This window comes from Oncorhynchus gorbuscha, unplaced genomic scaffold (assembly GCF_021184085.1).
Source record: "Oncorhynchus gorbuscha isolate QuinsamMale2020 ecotype Even-year unplaced genomic scaffold, OgorEven_v1.0 Un_scaffold_1431, whole genome shotgun sequence".
Lineage (NCBI taxonomy): Eukaryota > Metazoa > Chordata > Actinopteri > Salmoniformes > Salmonidae > Oncorhynchus > Oncorhynchus gorbuscha.
In genome coordinates this window covers 42,153-62,736 of record NW_025746213.1, presented here as the reverse complement: position 1 = coordinate 62,736, position 20,584 = coordinate 42,153, and the positions used below count along the sequence as shown (strand labels likewise).

At 45.3% G+C, this 20,584-nt stretch overlaps 2 protein-coding genes across 2 annotated transcripts; one reads left to right on the top strand and one right to left on the bottom strand.

The window, feature by feature from the left end:
• Nucleotides 1–280: 280 nt before the first annotated feature.
• On the top strand, nt 281–12,693 carry LOC124022801 (calmodulin-like protein 4). Its single transcript, XM_046337485.1, has 5 exons — nt 281–388; nt 473–503; nt 861–1,001; nt 9,593–9,781; nt 12,124–12,693. Exons 1-5 carry the CDS (start codon nt 386–388, stop codon nt 12,219–12,221), a joined length of 462 nt encoding a protein of 153 aa, XP_046193441.1. The 5' UTR covers nt 281–385; the 3' UTR covers nt 12,222–12,693.
• A 964-nt stretch (nt 12,694–13,657) lies between these two features.
• LOC124022805 (relaxin-3 receptor 1-like) lies at nt 13,658–15,597 on the bottom strand. The gene has a single exon (XM_046337488.1). The coding sequence runs from the start codon at nt 15,366–15,368 to the stop codon at nt 14,160–14,162; it is 1,209 nt and encodes a 402-aa protein (XP_046193444.1). The 5' UTR covers nt 15,369–15,597; the 3' UTR covers nt 13,658–14,159.
• Between the last annotated feature and the right edge of the window lie 4,987 nt (nt 15,598–20,584).

Sequence of the window (20,584 nt, the reverse complement as noted above, 5' to 3'; positions counted from 1 at the left end):
GTTCTATTAGTTGAGCAAGATCAATCATACTTACGCCTACTTTTAATATAAACAAAGTTACTTATGTTAAAGAAGAATTTTACTTTTGTAATTAAACTATTATTTTAATATACTGTGACTTGTCTGCTAATGGCCACGCTGTGCAGTTTAACATATCCTGGTTGTCATATCAGATAATAAGGTAGTGACTAGTATCACAAGTATTTGATAGAAGAGAAAGGGAGAGGATAATATGATACCTTGGATCCACTATCTCAGTTTCCACAGCAACCGGTATTAAATAACATGTACTCTGTGGTGGACTTTGAACCGGCAGGCAGATGGGTGTGGAGACGGGTAAGGTAATCCATTGGTATTCCAGGAAGAGAGATCTCTGACTACAGACATGGTAAGAAAAAACAATTGAATTGTTTTGTTTACTCATTTCTGTACATGTTTAGGCCAATTCATGGTGTATTGTGTTTTTCCTCAGGCTAAATTCCTGTCAGGAACTCAGATCAACGGTAAGGTGTGCTATTTTGTTTGCTAGCTTTTCTTTTGTTGTGTGGGAGGTCACATGGGACATAAATGTCATTATTTTTCAATAAATTGATATTGAACAGTAGAGTAAAATGTTGTGACAAACTTTGAAAGCAATGGCATTTTAAAAAGGGCATTTTAGAAAATGGTCCCAATTGAGGTTAAAAGTATGATTTACTTATTTCTCTACACTTGTGAGACTAAGATTTTAATTGCCTCCTTGGAGAGGAGAAACATTGTAATATTCACTGTTTTTAGAATGGATTATCATGATTTGTTTTTTAGTTTCTTTTCACCCAGCACATCAGTACATTATTTGCCTGTTTTTCCTCTCCCTGTAGAGTTCAAGGAATGTTTCTCCTTGTACGACAAGAAGCGCAAGGGGAAGATTGAAGCCAAGGACCTGATCACAGTTATGCGCTGTCTGGGGACGAGTCCCACCTTCGGTGAGATCGACCGACACCTGCAGGTCCACAAGATAGGTACGCCATCAAGGGCCCCTCACTTACCCTGGGGACATCTCAGTAGTCTAGACTGACTTACCCTGGGGGGCATCTCAGTAGTCTACAGTGACTTACCCTGGGGGCATCTCAGTAGTCTAGACTGACCCTGGGGACATCTCAGTAGTCTAGACTGACCCTGGGGGACATCTCAGTAGTCTAGACTGACCCTGGGGACATCTCAGAGTCTAACCCTGGGGACATCTCAGTAGTTTAATGACTGACCCTGGCGGACATCTCAGTAGTTTAATGACTGACCCTGGGGGACATCTCAGTAGTTTAATGACTGACCCTGGGGGCATCTCAGTAGTCTAGACTGACCCTGGGGGACATCTCAGTAGTTTAATGACGGACCCTGGGGGACATCTCAGTAGTTTAATGACTGACCCTGGCGGACATCTCAGTAGTTTAATGACTGACCCTGGGGGACATCTCAGTAGTCTAGATTGACCCTGGGGGCATCTCAGTAGTCTAGAGTGACTGACCCTGGGGGCATCTCAGTAGTCTAATGACTGACTCACCCTGGGGGCATCTCAGTAGTCTAGAGTGACTGACCCTGGGGGCATCCTAGTAGTCTAATGACTGACCCTGGGGGCATCCCAGTAGTCTAGAGTGACTAACCCTGGGGACATCTCAGTAGTCTAGAGTGACTGACCCTGGGGACATCTCAGTAGTCTAGAGTGACTGACCCTGGGGACATCTCAGTAGTCTAGAGTGACTGACCCTGGGGGCATCTCAGTAGTCTAGAGTGACTGACCCTGGGGGCATCTCAGTAGTCTAGAGTGACTGACCCTGGGGACATCTCAGTAGTCTAGAGTGACTGACCCTGGGGACATCTCAGTAGTCTAGAGTGACTGACCCTGGGGACATCTCAGTAGTCTAGAGTGACTGACCCTGGGGGACATCTCAGTAGTCTAGAGTGACTGACCCTGGGGGACATCTCAGTAGTCTAGAGTGACTGACCCTGGGGACATCTCAGTAGTCTAGAGTGACTGACCCTGGGGGACATCTCAGTAGTCTAGAGTGACTGACCCTGGGGACATAATAATAATAATAATAATCTCAGTAGTCTAGAGTGACTGACCCTGGGGACATCTCAGTAGTCTAGAGTGACTGACCCTGGGGACATCTCAGTAGTCTAGAGTGACTGACCCTGGGGACATCTCAGTAGTCTAGAGTGACTGACCCTGGGGGACATCTCAGTAGTCCTTGGGACATCTCAGTAGTCTAGATTGACTCACCCTGGGGACATCTCAGTAGTCTAGATTGACTCACCCTGGGGGCATCTCAGTAGTCTAGACTGACCCTGGGGACATCTCAGTAGTCTAGACTGACCCTGGGGGACATCTCAGTAGTCTAGACTGACCCTGGGGGACATCTCAGTAGTCTAGACTGACCCTGGGGGACATCTCAGTAGTTTAATGACTGACCCTGGGGGACATCTCAGTAGTTTAATGACTGACCCTGGGGGCATCTCAGTAGTCTAGACTGACCCTGGGGGACATCTCAGTAGTTTAATGACGGACCCTGGGGGACATCTCAGTAGTTTAATGACTGACCCTGGCGGACATCTCAGTAGTTTAATGACTGACCCTGGGGGACATCTCAGTAGTCTAGATTGACTCACCCTGGGGACATCTCAGTAGTCTAGAGTGACTAACCCTGGGGGCATCTCAGTAGTCTAGAGTGACTGACCCTGGGGGCATCTCAGTAGTCTAGAGTGACTAACCCTGGGGACATCTCAGTAGTCTAGAGTGACTAACCCTGGGGACATCTCAGTAGTCTAGAGTGACTAACCCTGGGGACATCTCAGTAGTCTAGAGTGACTGACCCTGGGGGCATCTCAGTAGTCTAGAGTGACTGACCCTGGGGGACATCTCAGTAGTCCTGGGGACATCTCAGTAGTCTAGATTGACTCACCCTGGGGGCATCTCAGTAGTCTAGATTGACTCACCCTGGGGGCATCTCAGTAGTCTAATGACTGACCCTGGGGGCATAATATATATGCCATTTAGCAGACGCTTTTATCCAAAGCGACTTACAGTCATGTGTGCATACATTCTACGTATGGGTGGTCCCGGGGATCGAACCCACTACCCTGGCGTTACAAGCGCCATGCTCTACCAACTGACTGACCCTGGGGGCATCTCAGTAGTCTAGAGTGACTGACCCTGGGGGCATCTCAGTAGTCTAGAGTGACTGACCCTGGGGACATCTCAGTAGTCTAGAGTGACTGACCCTGGGGGACATCTCAGTAGTCTAGAGTGACTGACCCTGGGGGACATCTCAGTAGTCTACAGTGACTTACCCTGGGGGCATCTCAGTAGTCTAGACTGACTTACCCTGGGGACATCTCAGTAGTCTAGACTGACTTACCCTGGGGGGCATCTCAGTAGTCTACAGTGACTTACCCTGGGGGCATCTCAGTAGTCTAGACTGACCCTGGGGACATCTCAGTAGTCTAGACTGACCCTGGGGGACATCTCAGTAGTCTAGAGTGACTGACCCTGGGGGCATCTCAGTAGTCTAGAGTGACTGACCCTGGGGGGCATCTCAGTAGTCTAGAGTGACTGACCCTGGGGGCATCTCAGTAGTCTAGAGTGACTGACCCTGGGGGCATCTCAGTAGTCTAGAGTGACTGACCCTGGGGGCATCTCAGTAGTCTAGAGTGACTGACCCTGGGGGCATCTCAGTAGTCTAGAGTGACTGACCCTGGGGGACATCTCAGTAGTTTAATGACTGACCCTGGGGACATCTCAGTAGTCTAGAGTGACTGACCCTGGGGACATCTCAGTAGTCTAGAGTGACTGACCCTGGGGGACATCTCAGTAGTTTAATGACTGACCCTGGGGACATCTCAGTAGTCTAGACTGACCCTGGGGGACATCTCAGTAGTCTAGAGTGACTGACCCTGGGGGCATCTCAGTAGTCTAGAGTGACTGACCCTGGGGGCATCTCAGTAGTCTAGAGTGACTTACCCTGGGGACATCTCAGTAGTCTAGAGTGACTTACCCTGGGGACATCTCAGTAGTCTAGAGTGACTTACCCTGGGGACATCTCAGTAGTCTAGAGTGACTGACCCTGGGGGACATCTCAGTAGTCTAGAGTGACTGACCCTGGGGACATCTCAGTAGTCTAGAGTGACTGACCCTGGGGACATCTCAGTAGTCTAGAGTGACTGACCCTGGGGGACATCTCAGTAGTCTACAGTGACTTACCCTGGGGGCATCTCAGTAGTCTACAGTGACTGACCCTGGGGGCATCTCAGTAGTCTAGACTGACTTACCCTGGGGACATCTCAGTAGTCTAGACTGACTTACCCTGGGGGGCATCTCAGTAGTCTACAGTGACTTACCCTGGGGGCATCTCAGTAGTCTAGACTGACCCTGGGGACATCTCAGTAGTCTAGACTGACCCTGGGGGACATCTCAGTAGTCTAGAGTGACTGACCCTGGGGGACATCTCAGTAGTCTAGAGTGACTGACCCTGGGGGGCATCTCAGTAGTCTAGAGTGACTGACCCTGGGGGCATCTCAGTAGTCTAGAGTGACTGACCCTGGGGGCATCTCAGTAGTCTAGAGTGACTGACCCTGGGGGCATCTCAGTAGTCTAGAGTGACTGACCCTGGGGGACATCTCAGTAGTTTAATGACTGACCCTGGGGACATCTCAGTAGTCTAGAGTGACTGACCCTGGGGACATCTCAGTAGTCTAGAGTGACTGACCCTGGGGGACATCTCAGTAGTTTAATGACTGACCCTGGGGGACATCTCAGTAGTCTAGACTGACCCTGGGGGACATCTCAGTAGTCTAGAGTGACTGACCCTGGGGGCATCTCAGTAGTCTAGAGTGACTGACCCTGGGGACATCTCAGTAGTCTAGAGTGACTTACCCTGGGGACATCTCAGTAGTCTAGAGTGACTTACCCTGGGGACATCTCAGTAGTCTAGAGTGACTTACCCTGGGGACATCTCAGTAGTCTAGAGTGACTTACCCTGGGGACATCTCAGTAGTCTAGAGTGACTGACCCTGGGGACATCTCAGTAGTCTAGAGTGACTGACCCTGGGGACATCTCAGTAGTCTAGAGTGACTGACCCTGGGGACATCTCAGTAGTCTAGAGTGACTGACCCTGGGGACATCTCAGTAGTCTAGAGTGACTGACCCTGGGGACATCTCAGTAGTCTAGAGTGACTGACCCTGGGGACATCTCAGTAGTCTAGAGTGACTGACCCTGGGGACATCTCAGTAGTCTAGAGTGACTGACCCTGGGGACATCTCAGTAGTCTAGAGTGACTGACCCTGGGGACATCTCAGTAGTCTAGAGTGACTGACCCTGGGGGACATCTCAGTAGTCTAGAGTGACTTACCCTGGGGACATCTCAGTAGTCTAGAGTGACTTACCCTGGGGGCATCTCAGTAGTCTAGAGTGACTCACCCTGGGGGCATCTCAGTAGTCTAGGGCAGGTATTTTCAAACCCCCAAGGGGTACGTGCAATGACGTCAAGGGTACGCCAAATTAATTAGCACATTTTCAAACAGTCCATTTAGATTTTCCAACAGGGATATACATTTGGGTGAGTTTTTTTTGAGTAGCCTCGTTTCACTGCCAAAAATAAAATTAAACCATCTAGTGTTCAGCGAAATAACAACACAATGTCAAATACAGGTAGCCTTGTCAAATAATTAACATCCAATCACATTAACCGTTATCCAATCACATTAACCGTTATCCAATCACATTAACCGTTACTCTCTTGCAGGAATTCCACTAACAGTCCGTATGTAGCTACTGCTCATTCTGTTTGCTCGAAAATGGATTAATGGACAAAGAAAGTACGGCCTGCGTCCATAGACACATACCAGCTCTACTGGTTGTACTGCTACTACCAGCAGTACTGCACCTGCACCTGTCGACGACACAAGTTGTTCTGCTTCCACGAGCACATCCAATGCTAGCATCAGTAATTCTACATTTGTTGTTAGACCAGCTAGCATCAGTAATTCTACATTTGTTGTTAGACCAGCTAGCATCAGTAATTCTACATTTGTTGTTAGACCAGCTAGCATCAGTAATTCTACATTTGTTGTTAGACCAGCTAGCATCAGTAATTCTACATTTGTTGTTAGACCAGCTAGCATCAGTAATTCTACATTTGTTGTTAGACCAGCTAGCATGGACACTGACACTTGTGAACCTTAGCCGGGAAAGCACCGAACAACAGACAGGGACGTTGGACCATCGAAGAGGCGCAAATATGACGAGAACTACATTGATTTGGGGTTCACTTATATTGGGAGTAGTGCCTTTCCTCAGTCACAGTGTGTTATATGTGAAAAAGTACTTTCTCACAACTCGATGAAAACTTCACTCTTGCGTAGACATTTAGAAACAAAACATGCCAATTTGAAAAATAAGCAACAGGAGTTTTTGAGCGAGAATTAAGAGGACTTTCAAGTAGTAAGACATGTATAAAAGCAACAGATACCATTAATAAGAAAGAGCTAGAAGTGTCTTATATGGTGAGCTACTGAGTGGCTTGGACAGGCAAGCCCCATACTATTGTGGAGGAGTTAATTCTTCCTTCTGCCGCGGATATGACTGGGACAATAGGCCCAAAAAACTATACAGACAATGTCTTCATCAAACAACACCGTTTCACGATGCATCAGTGACATGGCAGGAGATGTTTTGAAACAATTACTGCTTCGCATACAAGCCAGTGGCGGGCCTGGCATATGTCCGTTGTGTTTATGGGGGGTCAATTAAGGAAGACATCCTCTTCTGCAAACCACTGGAAACCAGGACAACAGGAGAGGATGTTTTTAAAGTATTGGACAGCCTTGTGACATAAAATGGACTTTGGTGGTCAAGATGTGTTGATATCTGTACTGACAGGGAGACATAGTGGAGTGGGTAACGCGTGTAAGTAGTTGCTCCCAACGCCACTGGAGTACACTGCAGCATCCACCGAGAGGCTCTTGCTGCCAAGGGAATGCCTGACAGCTGGAAATACTTTTTGGACACTACAGTGAAAATGGTTAACTTTGTTAAATCAAGGGCCCTTGAACTCTCATGTATTTTCTGCACTATGCAATGATATGGGCAGCGACCATGTAACGCTTTTACAACATACAGAAGTGCGCTGGTTATCAAGGGGCAAAGTATTGACACGTTTTTTTTAAATTGAGAGACGAGATTAAAGTTTATTCCCTTGTCTGACCGCTTGCATGAGTTTCTCACACGGCTGGCCTATCTGGGTGATGTTTTTTCTCGTTTTAATCATCTGAATCTAGGATTCTAGGGACTCTCCGCAACTATATTCAATGTGCGGGAAGATTCAAAAGATTCGTTAACCATTTCATGCCCTGCCTCCAGTCCACATACCGATGTCTGAACAAGAGAGCCTCATTGAAATTGCAACAAGCTGTTCTGTGAAAATGTTATTTCATCAGAAGCCACTGCCAGATTTCTGGATTGGGCTGCGCTCAGAGTATCCTGCCTTGGCAAATCACGCTGTTAAGACACTGATGCCCTTTGCAACCACGTATCTATGTAAGAGTGGATTCTCAGCCCTCACTAGCATGAAAACTAAATACAGGCAGAGACTGTATGTGGAAAAGTATTTTAGACTGAGACTCTCTCTAATACAACCCAACATTGCAGAGTTAGGTGCATCCTTTCAAGCACACCCTTCTCATTAACCTGTTGTGAGTTATTCACAATTGTCAATGAACAAATAAGGTGTTATATGTAAGATGGTTAAATAAAGATCAAATGATTTATTATATGTGCCCTGGTCCTATAAGAGCTCTTTGTCACTTCCCATTAACCGGGTTGTGACAAAAACTCACACCCATTCTGTGGTTTAATAAATGTATCTTATAGTGGGTGTGTGGCAGGCTTACAATGATGGCAACATACAACATTTGAGAATGCACTGACCCTGGTGCTAGAGGGGTACGCAGCTGGAGGTTGAATGTTTGAAGGGGTACAGGACTATAAAAAGTTTAGGAACCACTGGTCTATAGCCCTCAAACTCAACTCTGGACCTCAAAGCCCGCTCCACTGCATTTTTTCATTGTTCCCCTCTAATCAGGTAAAGCAGAAAACCAGCAGGCTCCGGACTGGGTAGGTTAAGAGTTGAGTAACCCTGGTCGAGAGTGACCTACCCTGGGGGGAATGTCAATAGTCTACAGCAAGTCTCTCCAACCCTGTATCTGGAGAGCTACGGTCCTGTAGGTTTTCACACCAAACCTAATCTAGCGCACCTGATTCTAATAATTAGCTAGTTAATAAGCTGAATCAGGTTAGTTACAACTGGGGTTGGAGTGAAGAGTAGCTCTTCAGGAACAAGGTTGGGAGAGCCCTGGTGTAGAGTGACTTACCCTGGGGGCATCTCAGTAGTCTATAGCAGGGGTATTCAACTCTTACCCTACGAGGTCCGGAGCCTGATGGGTTTTCTGTTCTACCTGATAATTAATTGCCCACCTGGTGTTCCAGGTCTAAATCAGTCCCTGATTAAATGGCAATGATTAAAAAAACCACAGTGGAACTGGTTGAGTTTGAGGGTTCTAAAGGGACTTCCTCTCCTTCACCATGGCCTGTTTAAAGGGCAGGGCAGATGAAGGGAACAAGCAGGGAAGCGGAAGACATTAGAATATTGAGGCGGCTCTAGACACCTGTTGATCTAGCCATACTGTTTATGAATCGTAGTGAGGCTTTGGCTGTAAATTATTTAGTAGGCAGGCAAGCTGCTACTTGGGGGATGAGTAGAGGGAGAAGTTGTCACATTGAGTGTAACCTACACGTTAGCTGAAATCTGTCCCAAGCTTGTTCCAATTACATTTATTACATTAAAAAATATGTATCTTCTCTCAGCTCTTCATAATTGCTGCACTGAAATTTTTAACCTGGGGGAAGTACTGAGAAATATTCAAACCAATTAACTGATTTGGTAATGTGAAAAAGGCTAGAACACGTTTGACTCAACAGGATTTTTTCCCATCAATCCCCAACTTCCCGATTTACAATATTGAACAGAATGTTTTTCTGAGAGTCAAAAATTTTGCCTGCTCTGTTACTCTGAACTTCATTCCCATTTGCAGTTCATTATTTTACACATTAAACAGACAGCCCAATTCTGATATTTTTTTCACTTTTTTTTACCAATCTGATCAGCGCTGAAAAAGATGTGAAAAGATCTGATGTGATTGGTCAAAAGATCCATTAGTGGGAACAATATCAGAATTGGGCTGTCTGTGTAAATGCAGCCATATTGACACACTCCACTACCCTGGCGTTACAAGCGCCATGCTCTACCAACTGAGCTACAGAAGGACATCAGAATTGGGCTGTCTGTGTAAATGCAGCCATATTGACACACTCCACTACCCTAACAAGTTATTTTATTGAAGTAAGGAATAACCAACCATGCTCTGTACAGTTGTATGGAAATATACAAGTCGGCCATGTAGCAGATAACCAGTCACTTTAACAGCAGCATTTAGGCCTATTTTGGATCAATGGTGCCCTTTGCAGGTGATTAGTTCTACTAATATCCGTCCTTCTCCAGAAAAGAAGGGCGAGCTAGACTTCTCCACCTTCCTGACCATGATGCACCGGCAGATCCAGCAGGAGGACCCCAAGGCGGAGATCCTGGAGGCCATGAGGATGACGGACAAGCAGAAGAAGGGCTACATCCTGGCCTCGGAGCTCCGGGCCAAGCTCACCAAGCTAGGAGAGAAGCTGACTGATAAAGAAGGTAGCCTACAATGTGTTTCTATCACTAGGGGTTTTAGCTGTCGTGGATTAAGACAGGACTAGATATAATGCCTAATGGAGCCTCTATTGAAAATGCCGTTTAATGCAGGAGCAGTAGGTAGGCTTAATCTGGGTCCGGGAAACTGGCCCTGAAAGTGCAGCTCAACAGTCTGAATTGGCTCCTTCTTACAATCTCTTATACATCATCTGCACTGATCTGAACAGATGGTAGAGGTAAACAAAAACAAAAACGTCAAATATAACTGGTATAACTTTACCTGGTATTAGTTTATCAGTTCAGCTCTTTTAACCCTTTACGCTTGTACCCTTTACGCTTTACGCTTGTACCGCGCCAAATGTACGATACGTTTCCCTAAATTGCAATGTGAAATCCTAACACTTTCATGTCATATTTTATTACTTAGCTTGTCATGTTGGCAATAGAACAAGCTTTCACATGATTCCCATCTGACCCAGATTGCGATTTTCATAAAGGACCGTTCTTGGATTGCTTAAACAACAACCGTAATTGTGTGATTGCAGGGATGCAGGGTTGTGTTCCAAACAAAATAACTACACGTGTCCTCGCTCTAATTCCTCAACGGCACAGCTAGGAGCTCAAAAAGGCATCTTACAGTTGAAGCCTTTTCTTTGAGTCATAAAAGTGCATTGACATTTCTTAGGAAATGTGCACACTTTGGAGAGCAGTTACACCTCTCTCTCAAACCTCTTATTGTTCTGTCTTGTGTTGCAACTACAACACATTTTACAGGAATATTATCATGTTACTGAATGTATCCAGAGTATTTTCACATTTTCTTATGAACAAATGTGGCAAAAAAGTACATAATGTAAAATCCACATAAAATCAAGTGCTTGGATTCAGTCTTGTCAGGGAAACCGTTGTCCTCACCTGTTGGTCTAACGATCTCTAAACTGTTCCCTTTCAATTTGTACCATGCAAATGCATATTCTTTTCATATTTCTTCTGTAAGAAACATGTCAAGGTAGCCCTAACCAGTTCCATCCCAGGCTGTGTCACAGGCGGATGTAACCGGGAACCCCATGTTGCAGCGCACAATTGGCCCAGCATCGTCCGGGTTAGGGAGGGTTTAGCTGGAGGGGATTTCTCATTGTGCTCTATCGACTCCTTGTGGCGGGCCGGGCTCTGACACATTGGTGCGGCTGGCTTCCGGGTTAAGCAAGCAGTGTGTCAAGAAGCAGTGGCGGCTTGGCAGGTAATGTTACGGAGGATGCGTGGCTCTCGACCTTCGCCCCTCCCGAGTCCATTGGGGATTTGCAGCAATGAGACAAGATTGTAACTACCAATTGGATATAACGAAAAAGGGGGTACATTTTTTAATTATGTGGCCCTATCCATAGGCCAATTCACAGGAGTGTAAAGGGTTAAATGAGTGCAGAAACAAGGCCACTTTAGACTGTTGTGATGCCCCAAGTGACTCCAAGAGAAATTGAATTGCTATCTGTCCCAGTGGGTCAAGTCATCCTCTTTCTGCAGGCTCTAGTTTTGTCTAATCTTGATTATTGTCCAGATGTGTGGTCCAGTGCTGCAAGGAAATACCTAGTTCAGCTGCAGCTGGCCCAGAACAGAGCGGCATGTTTTGATCTAAATTGTAATCAAAGGGCTGATATAAATACTATGCCAGTCTCTCTTGGCTAAGAGTTGGGGAGAGACTGACTGCATCACTTCTTTTTATAAGAAACATTCATGTGTTGAAAATCCCAAATTGTTTGCATAGTCAACTTACACACAGCTCTGATGCACGCACTTATGCCACCAGGGGTCTTTTCATAGTCCCCAAATCCAGAACAAATTCAAGAAAATGTACAGTTTTATATAGAGCCCCTATTGCATGGAACTTCCATCTCATATTGCTCAAATAAAAAGCAAGCCTGGTTTCAAAAAACAGATAAAGCAACAATTTGTGGCACAACGCCTCTCCCCTATTTGACCTAGATAGTTTGTGTGTATTGACATGGAGGCTACGTGGTGCCTTTTTAAAATGTATGTAGTTCTGTCCTTGAGCTGTTCTTGTCTAATGATGTTCTGTATTATGTCATTCTGTGTTATGTTTCATGTTTTGTGTTGAACCCCAGGAAGAGTAGCTGCTGCTTTTGCAACATCTAATGGGGATCCTAATAAAATACCAAACACCAAATGTGTCAACACATACATTAACTGATTCTTGTGTAAATTTGCAAATGATAAAACACATCATTTGAATGGAGTTAATTTTTTTACGTTTCTACCTGCTGACATACTTGTTGTTGGTCCCAGATCAGCGAATTAACATGAAGTTGTTTCCCCTCTAAACTTTGCAGTGGACGAGCTGTTCAGAGAAGCCAACGTGAAGTCTAATGGCAACGTGCACTACGAGGAGTTCACCAGGATGGTGACACTACCGTCAGTGGATTACTGAGGGACAGGAGGAGATGACGTCCTTTATGACAGGGAAGCATGGTCACAGCATGGTACATCTTAAAAGCACCATGATACACTGTGTCCAGAGTTCAGGTACTTGCTAAGGCCTGCATATAGGCACTATAATCTAGCACCGATAACAAAGTGCTTTGAACAAGATCCTTTCTGACTAACATTGAAAAACAAGTTTTGTTCCTAAAAGAAAAACCCAATTTCAACTTCAGTTCTCTGGTGAAGTTATCAATGTGCTGTTTAAAATTCAGCTTTTCTTCTAACCAATTCCCAAGATACTTATAGGTTATCAGTTTCCTGACTTTTTAGAGTTGAAATGTGCAAGTGACTCCATGTGTTTCCTTTCAAAGAGAAAACCATTTCCTTGCACAAGTTTAAATTCAAACCGCATCAAAAGCCAACTGTAAATCCTGAAAAGCCTTCAAGATGTACAAGAATAAATAATTATGTCATCAGCATACGGTCTTCGCTGTATCATTTATATGCATTGTAAAAAAGGATCCTTTGAAGCTCAGATGTATCACCCTCTGTGCTACACACTGTATGCTGTCAGAAAGGTCGTTTTGGAACCAATCCAATGCTTCAACACTTAAACCAACCTTTTTTTGTCAGGGATTGGTCAACAAAGGCCTTTGATAAGTCAATAAAAAATTAAACACAGTGATGTTTCTTGTCCTGAGCATCTAGGACATCACCTACAACCTTAGTTACTGCAGTAATTGTACTTGGCTCTAAAACCCGACTGGAATTTAGATCAAATGAGATATTATACAGAAAGTCTTTCAACTGTGAGTTCAACCAGCTTTTCCAAAGATGTTTCCAGTGCAGACAGTTTACAAACGGGACTATAGTTATCCAACGTTATCCAATTGACCCGCACAACACATTGCCTGAATAGATCAATCGACCAAGATGTATAAGGGTGACGTAAGCTGCTTTCCAGACTTTTGTAATCGTATCACTCGCCAATTAAAGATTGAATATATGCGTGAGAAGGACAGCAAAGATATCTGCACCAATTTGGGGAAAATAAATGTTACATTGGTCCGGGCCGGTCGATTTCTTAATATGAATAGATGTGAGTGTCATTAGGATTTCTGAAAGTGTAATCTCGGTCAAATGAAGTAGATAAACGTAGGCCTGCTTCCGGAGTTGGCAACCTTCTCAAACTCTCTATATGAACGAAGAAAATACACATTCAAATATGCGTATCTTTATTTATAAAGTACTGTCTACTTGCAATCCATTATATCGTAGCAGTTACAGCTCAACTTGTGCGGCCTTACGCATTAAGTAATCTCCAATAACGCATTGAATATCTTCAATCGACTATTTCTCGACATCTAATGAGTTTTAGTAATTGATATCTAGCTAATTGACCCACACAACATATTGTCTGAATATATCAATCGACCAAGATGCTTAATTGATATTCTCTTTATTTCACATACATTGCAATGACCCTTTTACATTCAGCCATATATCCAGATACCACAACAGAAGCACTGATAACATATTAATAAGATCACATTTATTTCCATTTTCATGTCCCAAAAATGTGTGCATTGTCTCTGAATGGCAATGTGTGAGCTTGAATGGAAGACAGAAGAAACATCTCAACATTCCAACACAGGGCATAACATCCACAGGGAATATGGACTTCGGTTTACTCTACATTTCTGACTCTCTTATCTTAAAATCAACATGTAATCATTGCGCGCAAAGTTTACCAAGTACATGTCCTACCCATTCCAGTGCGTGCCAGGGACGCACCAAATTTCCGTAAATACAGCTTTTCACTCCGTTGGCCTACTCTGCGCAATTTGTGCCTCGTGGGTAATGACCACATTGGGAACTCAAGAACTCTGTCATTTATAGTTCCAAAATGCATGCGTAATTACAGCAAGTCGTTTCACAAAGTGAATTATGTCTGGTGGATGCACTGTGAATCTTCAGGTGCCATTCCGGGTAGACCCGGTATTGCGGGAAGATCCGGTCGGTCAATAAAGGATAGTGGACATTGTGTGGTGTCTAGAACATTCAAGGGAATAACCCCTTGGTTGTCGTCGTGTGTTACACGTGTGTTGCACGTCCCCGTAAACGTACGTATTGTACAGGCTTTGGAGATGGCTGGTGAGGAAATTCTCCAAAACAAATCCTTCAGCATCTTTCTGAATTCTCGTCGCATGAGACAATACAGAACTGGGTTCAAGCAGCTATTGGCATGCGCGAGGCACACAGTCACCGGGAATACATAGGTGTGGACCAAATAGTAGGATTTATCCCAATTGACAGCGTTAAATTTCACCAATACACCCCAGAATGTGATGGCGTGATTTGGCATCCAGCAAAGAAAGAAGGAGAGGACGACGATGGTGACAGATTTGGTCACCCTCGACCTCCTTTTGGGGTGGTTGTTGTTCATGCTCCTCAGACGGATAAACCGTAAGAGCATCAGATAGCAGACGGACACTATCAGCATGGGTATGACGAACGCTATGATGATTTTTTGGAGATGATAGAGCGCGAGCCAGTCATGTCCCTCGGGGAACCTGATGAGGCAGAGCTTCTCCCCGGCCACTATGGTCACTGAGGAGAAAATGGTAGTGGGTGCTGTGGCAATGGTTGCGGAGACCCACAGCACCGCGCACACCAATTTCACCGAACACGACCTCTGTCTCGACCGGTTCTTCAGAGCCGAGGCGACAGACCAGTATCTGGTCACACTCATAGCAGTCAGAAAGAACACGCTAGCGTACATGTTCATAACTGTTACGGAAAGGATGATTTTACACATGGCGTCTCCAAACGGCCAGCTGAAGTCGAGCGCGGTGTCCACTGCCCAGAACGGCAGAGTCAACACAAACTGGAAGTCCGTCACTGCCAAGTTGATGATGAAAAAGTTAATACTCGATTTCTTCCGGCCCTGTTTTAACCTCATTAGGAAAAAGACTAACAAGTTCCCAATTAACCCTACCGCGCAAACAATGGAGTAAACAACGGAGATGATTATCCTTAGAATCGGAGTGCCGTCCGCGGTCACGTCAATATCCTCCAGACTGCTGAATTTGTCATCATCCATTAAAGTCCTGTTCAATGCCAAAATCCCGCTGTGGTTGAGTAGCTCGCCCATCCTCACAGATAAGAATGCAACACCGGTGCTTCCAGCATCAGGTCGCTTCTCGATGGCCTATCACAGAATAGTCCTCGCGCTCCATACAACTGAGTGCTTATTTTAGCTGTTGATTTTATGTCATTGAAGCTTGTATGATAAAAGTTATCGTGTCTACAGTCCTTTATAACGCCGCAATCAATGTGAAACTTTGCATCTTGCATCTTGACTGGAGTCTTATACAGGTGCGTAGTCGTGCGTGTTCACAGCGCCTGCCCCTGCATCGCGTGGATTGGTCGTTTGAGACGTGATGGACCTTTCTGTGATGGACCTTTGTGAATAAACTGCTGATAGGTCTCGACAAAAATATGAATTTTCAGATACCAAAATAAAATAAGTTACACTATATGTATAAAAGAATGGACACCCATTCAAATTAGTGGATCCAGCTATTTCAGCCACACCCTTTGCTGACAGGTGTATAAAACTGAGCACACAGCCATGCAATCTCCATAGACAAACATTGGCAGTAGAATGGCCTTACTGAAGAGCTCAGTGAATTTCAATGTGGATGCCATCTTTCCAACAAGTCAGGTCGTCAAATTTGGAAACGTCTAGGAACATTAACGGCTCAGCTGGGAAGTGGTAGGCCACACAAGCTCACAGAACAGCACTGCCGAATGCTGAAGCGCATACAAATCATCTGGCCTTGGTTGCAACACTCAATACCGAGTTCCAAACTGCCTCTGGAAGCAACAACAGCACAAGAACTGGAGCTTCATGAAATGGGTGTCCATGGCAGAGCAGCCACACACAAGCCTAAAATCACCATGCGCAATGCCAAGAGTCAGCTGGAGTGGTATAAAGCTCGCCGCCATTGGACTCTGGAGCAGTGGAAACATGTTCTCTGGAGTGATGAATCATGCTTCACATCTGGCAGCCGGACAGACTAATCTGGGTTTGGCGGATGCGAGGAGAATGCTACCTGTCCCAATACATAGTGCCAACTGTAAAGTCTGGTGGAAGAGGAATAATGGTCTGGGGCTGTTTTTCATGGTTCAGGCTAGGCCTCTTAGTTCCAGTGAAGGGAAAACTTAATGCTACAGAAAACAGTGACATTCTAGATAATTCTGTTCTTCCAACTTTTTGGCAACAGTTTGGGAAAGGCCATTTCCTGTTCCAGCATGACAAATTCCCCATGCACAAAGCGAGGTCCATACAGAAATGGTTTGTTGATCTGTGTGGAAGAACTTGACTGGCCTGCACAGAGTCCTGACCTTAACCACATTGAACACCTTTGGTATGAATTGGAACGCTGACTATGAGGAATCTCTAATCGCCCAACATCAGTGCCCAACCTCACTTATGCTCTTGTGGCTGAATGGAAGCAAGTCCCTGCAGCAATGTTCCAACAACTGACCGCCCTCTTCCGCTAGAGGGGGCAACATGATGGCTCAACCAGCAGTAGATCAGTGAAGGACGCTATGGGGAACATGTCAATCTTGTTCCACGGAGGACCGTGTGTCTGCGAGTTTTTGCTCCTCCTTTGTACTCGATTGATTAAGGTCACTGATTAGTAAGGAACTCCCCTCACCTGGTTGTCTAGGTCTGAAAAAAAAAAAAAAAAACAAACAGCAAAAACCCTAGGTGGAATGAGGTGGAATGAGTTTGACACATCATTTCCATAGGGGGATACACAGTATTCTGAGCTCCAAGATGAAAATATAATTTTCAAAGGAAACATAATGCAATTGATCAGTCGTGTTTATGATTTCCTTGGAGTTTGGGGCTCCTCACAGTGCATAATGCACACAGGTCCCGTTATGCATTGGTGCTCTGCGCAGTAACCATGCGAACGAGATTATACAGTAGGCTAAAGTGTCTCTGTAGGCATAATATATACAAGCAATGTTATTTAATATGGTGTTACAATCGTAATATTAGCCTTTATTGCGTGTCGGGATTTGCGTGCCTATTTGACATCCGGTTAAATGTGTCAATTCGATTTTCCTCAACTATCCCACTTTATTTACAATTGCACACCATACGTATTTTAATTTTAACAGGCAATCCAACTAATGTAATGTAATAGTTTCTCCATCACCTACCATCCCCTGGGCTACTACTGAAAGGCATTCTCTCAAGTCCACCCACTAAACTGTATCGGAGAGGGAGGTTCTTCAGCAAAGTTTGGCTTGTTAGGAAAGTTCCTAACTGTCAGGGCTGTCGAAGGGGCCTTGATGGAAGAAAGGAGGACATCGTCTTGTCAGCAAAAAACACTTACAGTTTGCAATTCTTGGAACGCAAAAGACGCGTGTGAAAATCACTGAGGAAGGATACAACGTCGTACAGAAGTTAATTAAGTTTATATCGCCGGCGTCACGCTTTCTATGTCTAAAGTACATGGTTCTAGCGGGATATAAGTGTTTCACTACAAAATGGAAAGTATTTGAAATGACAGTCGGTACAGTGAGGATAAAGCATAATAACATATTGTCTTTCTTTACCTTCCAACAAGATGATTTACTTACACTGCGGACTTGCACAACCTTTCTCTCCAATTTACTTTTTGGTTGCAGCGGGGATCTTGGCGATGTTTAACAACAGTAAAACATTTGGATTTGAACAAGAGACGGGTAAGCCAGCCTCTTTTATTGTAAATAGTTTTATGCAATAGTTCAGCTATGCTGGCATTTTAAAATGTCAGTAACAAGGGGACCTCTGCAGACTATTGGCAACTGCTCAGCTCCACATAGACTCAACTCACACACACATAGCCTAGCGATGTGACTGATCTCCACACATAGCAGCCTCAACTCACACACACACATAGCCTAGCGATGTGACTGATCTCCGCAGCCTCAACTCACACACACATAGCCTAGTGATGTGACTGATCTCCGCAGCCTCAACTCACACACACATAGCCTAGCGATGTGACTGATCTACGCAGCCTCAACTCACACACACATAGCCTAGCGATGTGACTGATCCTCAATGTGACTCACACACACATAGCCTAGCGATGTGACTGATCTCGCAGTCTCAACTCACACACACATAGCCTAGCGATGTGACTGATCTCCGCAGCCTCAACTCACACACACACAGCCTAGCGATGTGACTGATCTCCGCAGCCTCAACTCACACACACAGCCTAGCGATGTGACTGATCTCCGCAGCCTCAACTCACACACACATAGCCTAGCGATGTGATGTGACTGATCTGATCTAATACGCAGCCTCAACTCACACACACATAGCCTAGCGATGTGACTGATCTCCGCAGCCTCAACTCACACACACACAGCCTAGCGATGTGACTGATCTCCGCAGCCTCAACTCACACACACACATAGCCTAGCGATGTGACTGATCTACACACACACATAGCCTCAACTCACACACACATAGCCTAGCGATGTGACTGATCTCCGCAGCCTCAACTCACACACACATAGCCTAGCGATGTGACTGATCTCCGCAGCCTCAACTCACACACACATAGCCTAGCGATGTGACTGATCTCCGCAGCCTCAACTCACACACACATAGCCTAGCGATGTGACTGATCTCCGCAGCCTCAACTCACACTGATCTCCGCACACACACACAGCCTAGCGATGTGACTAATCTACGCACCCTCAACACACACAGAGCTAGTGATGTGACTGATCTACGCAGCCTCAACTCATGCAAACATAGCCTAGCGATGTAACTGATCTACGCAGCCTCAACTCACAAACAGCCTAGTGATGACTGATCTATGCAAGCAGTTCACACACATAGCCTAGGGAAATATTTACACTTATAAAGGTTATGTTTTCCCATTTTATGCATTGAATGTGACTGATCTCCGCAGCCTCAATCCCATGAGCACATGACTGACTGATCAAAACAGCCTACGTGTGATGTTCCCAGGCTCAACTACCTATTTCCAGCTAGTGATGTGAACAGCTACAGTATTTCAGGGTTTTTTTACCCCACCAGAGAGATGCATAATTGAGCCGCCTCTAACTCTTCAGGCCACCAGAGCTTAGCGATTCTAGTAGCCTAGCTGTAGTTTGCTACCCTTTGCTACAACTTTACTTGGGTCATGCCTGAATATGTCATATAAACACGCTCATGCTTACCTACTGTGTCTGTACCTCACAGTGATAGTCACATTCATTCCACTAGTCAATTTAAACTGCCCTGCAAACAACATGATTGAATGGCATCAGGATTAATTGTGTTGAGTTCTTTAAAGTATTGGCTCCCGTTAGTCCAATAACTCATGCTGTGTTGGGATCAGTGGAGGCTGCTGAGGGGAGGACGCCTCATAATAATGGCTGGGACGGAGCGAATGGAATGGCATCAAACTATGTATTTGATGTATTTAGTACCATTCCACCTAATCCATTCCAGTCATTACCACAATCCTCCCCTATTAAGGTGCCACCAACCTCCTGTGTTTAGGATACTAGATACAGTAGTTAACCTAAAGTTGGCCTCTGAGCTGAAGTGTCTTGGTGTGAGAAAAAAGGGGGGTTGATTTAAAAAAAAAGAATACCAGTACTACACTTACTTTTGAACAAATATTCAGTTGCGCATCTCTCTCTTTCTCTCCCTCTTCTCTCTCTCCTTCCACTTCTCTCCCCTTCTAAACTCTCTCCTTCACCCCTTCTCATCTCTCCTTCACCCCTTCTCTCTCTCCTTCACCCCTTCTCATCTCTCCTTCACCCCTTCTCTCTCTCTTCACCCCTTCTCTCTCTCTCCTTCACCCCTTCTCTCTCTCCTTCACCCCTTCTCTCTCTCCTTCACCCCTTCTCTTCTCCTTCCCCTCCTTCTCTCTCATTCACCCCTTCTCTCTCTCTTCTTCTCCTCCTCCCTTCTCTCTCTCTCCTTCACCCCTTCTCTCTCTCCTTCACCCCTTCTCTTCTCCTTCACCCCTTTTTTCTCTTCCTTCTCTCTTTCTCTTCACCCCTTCTCTCTCTCTTCCCCCTTCTCTTCTCCTTCACCCCTTCTCTCTCTCCTCACCCCTTCACCCCTTCTCTCTCTCCTTCACCCCTTCTCTCTCTCCTTCACCCCTTCTCTCTCTCCTTCACCCCTTCTCTCTCCTTCCCCCACCCCTTCTTTCTCTCCTTCTTCTCTCTCTCTCCCTTCACCCTTCTCTCTCTCTTCTCTTCTCCTTCCCCTTCTCTCTCTCTCCTCTCTCCTTCACCCCTTCTCTCTCCTTCACCCCTTCTCTCTCTCTC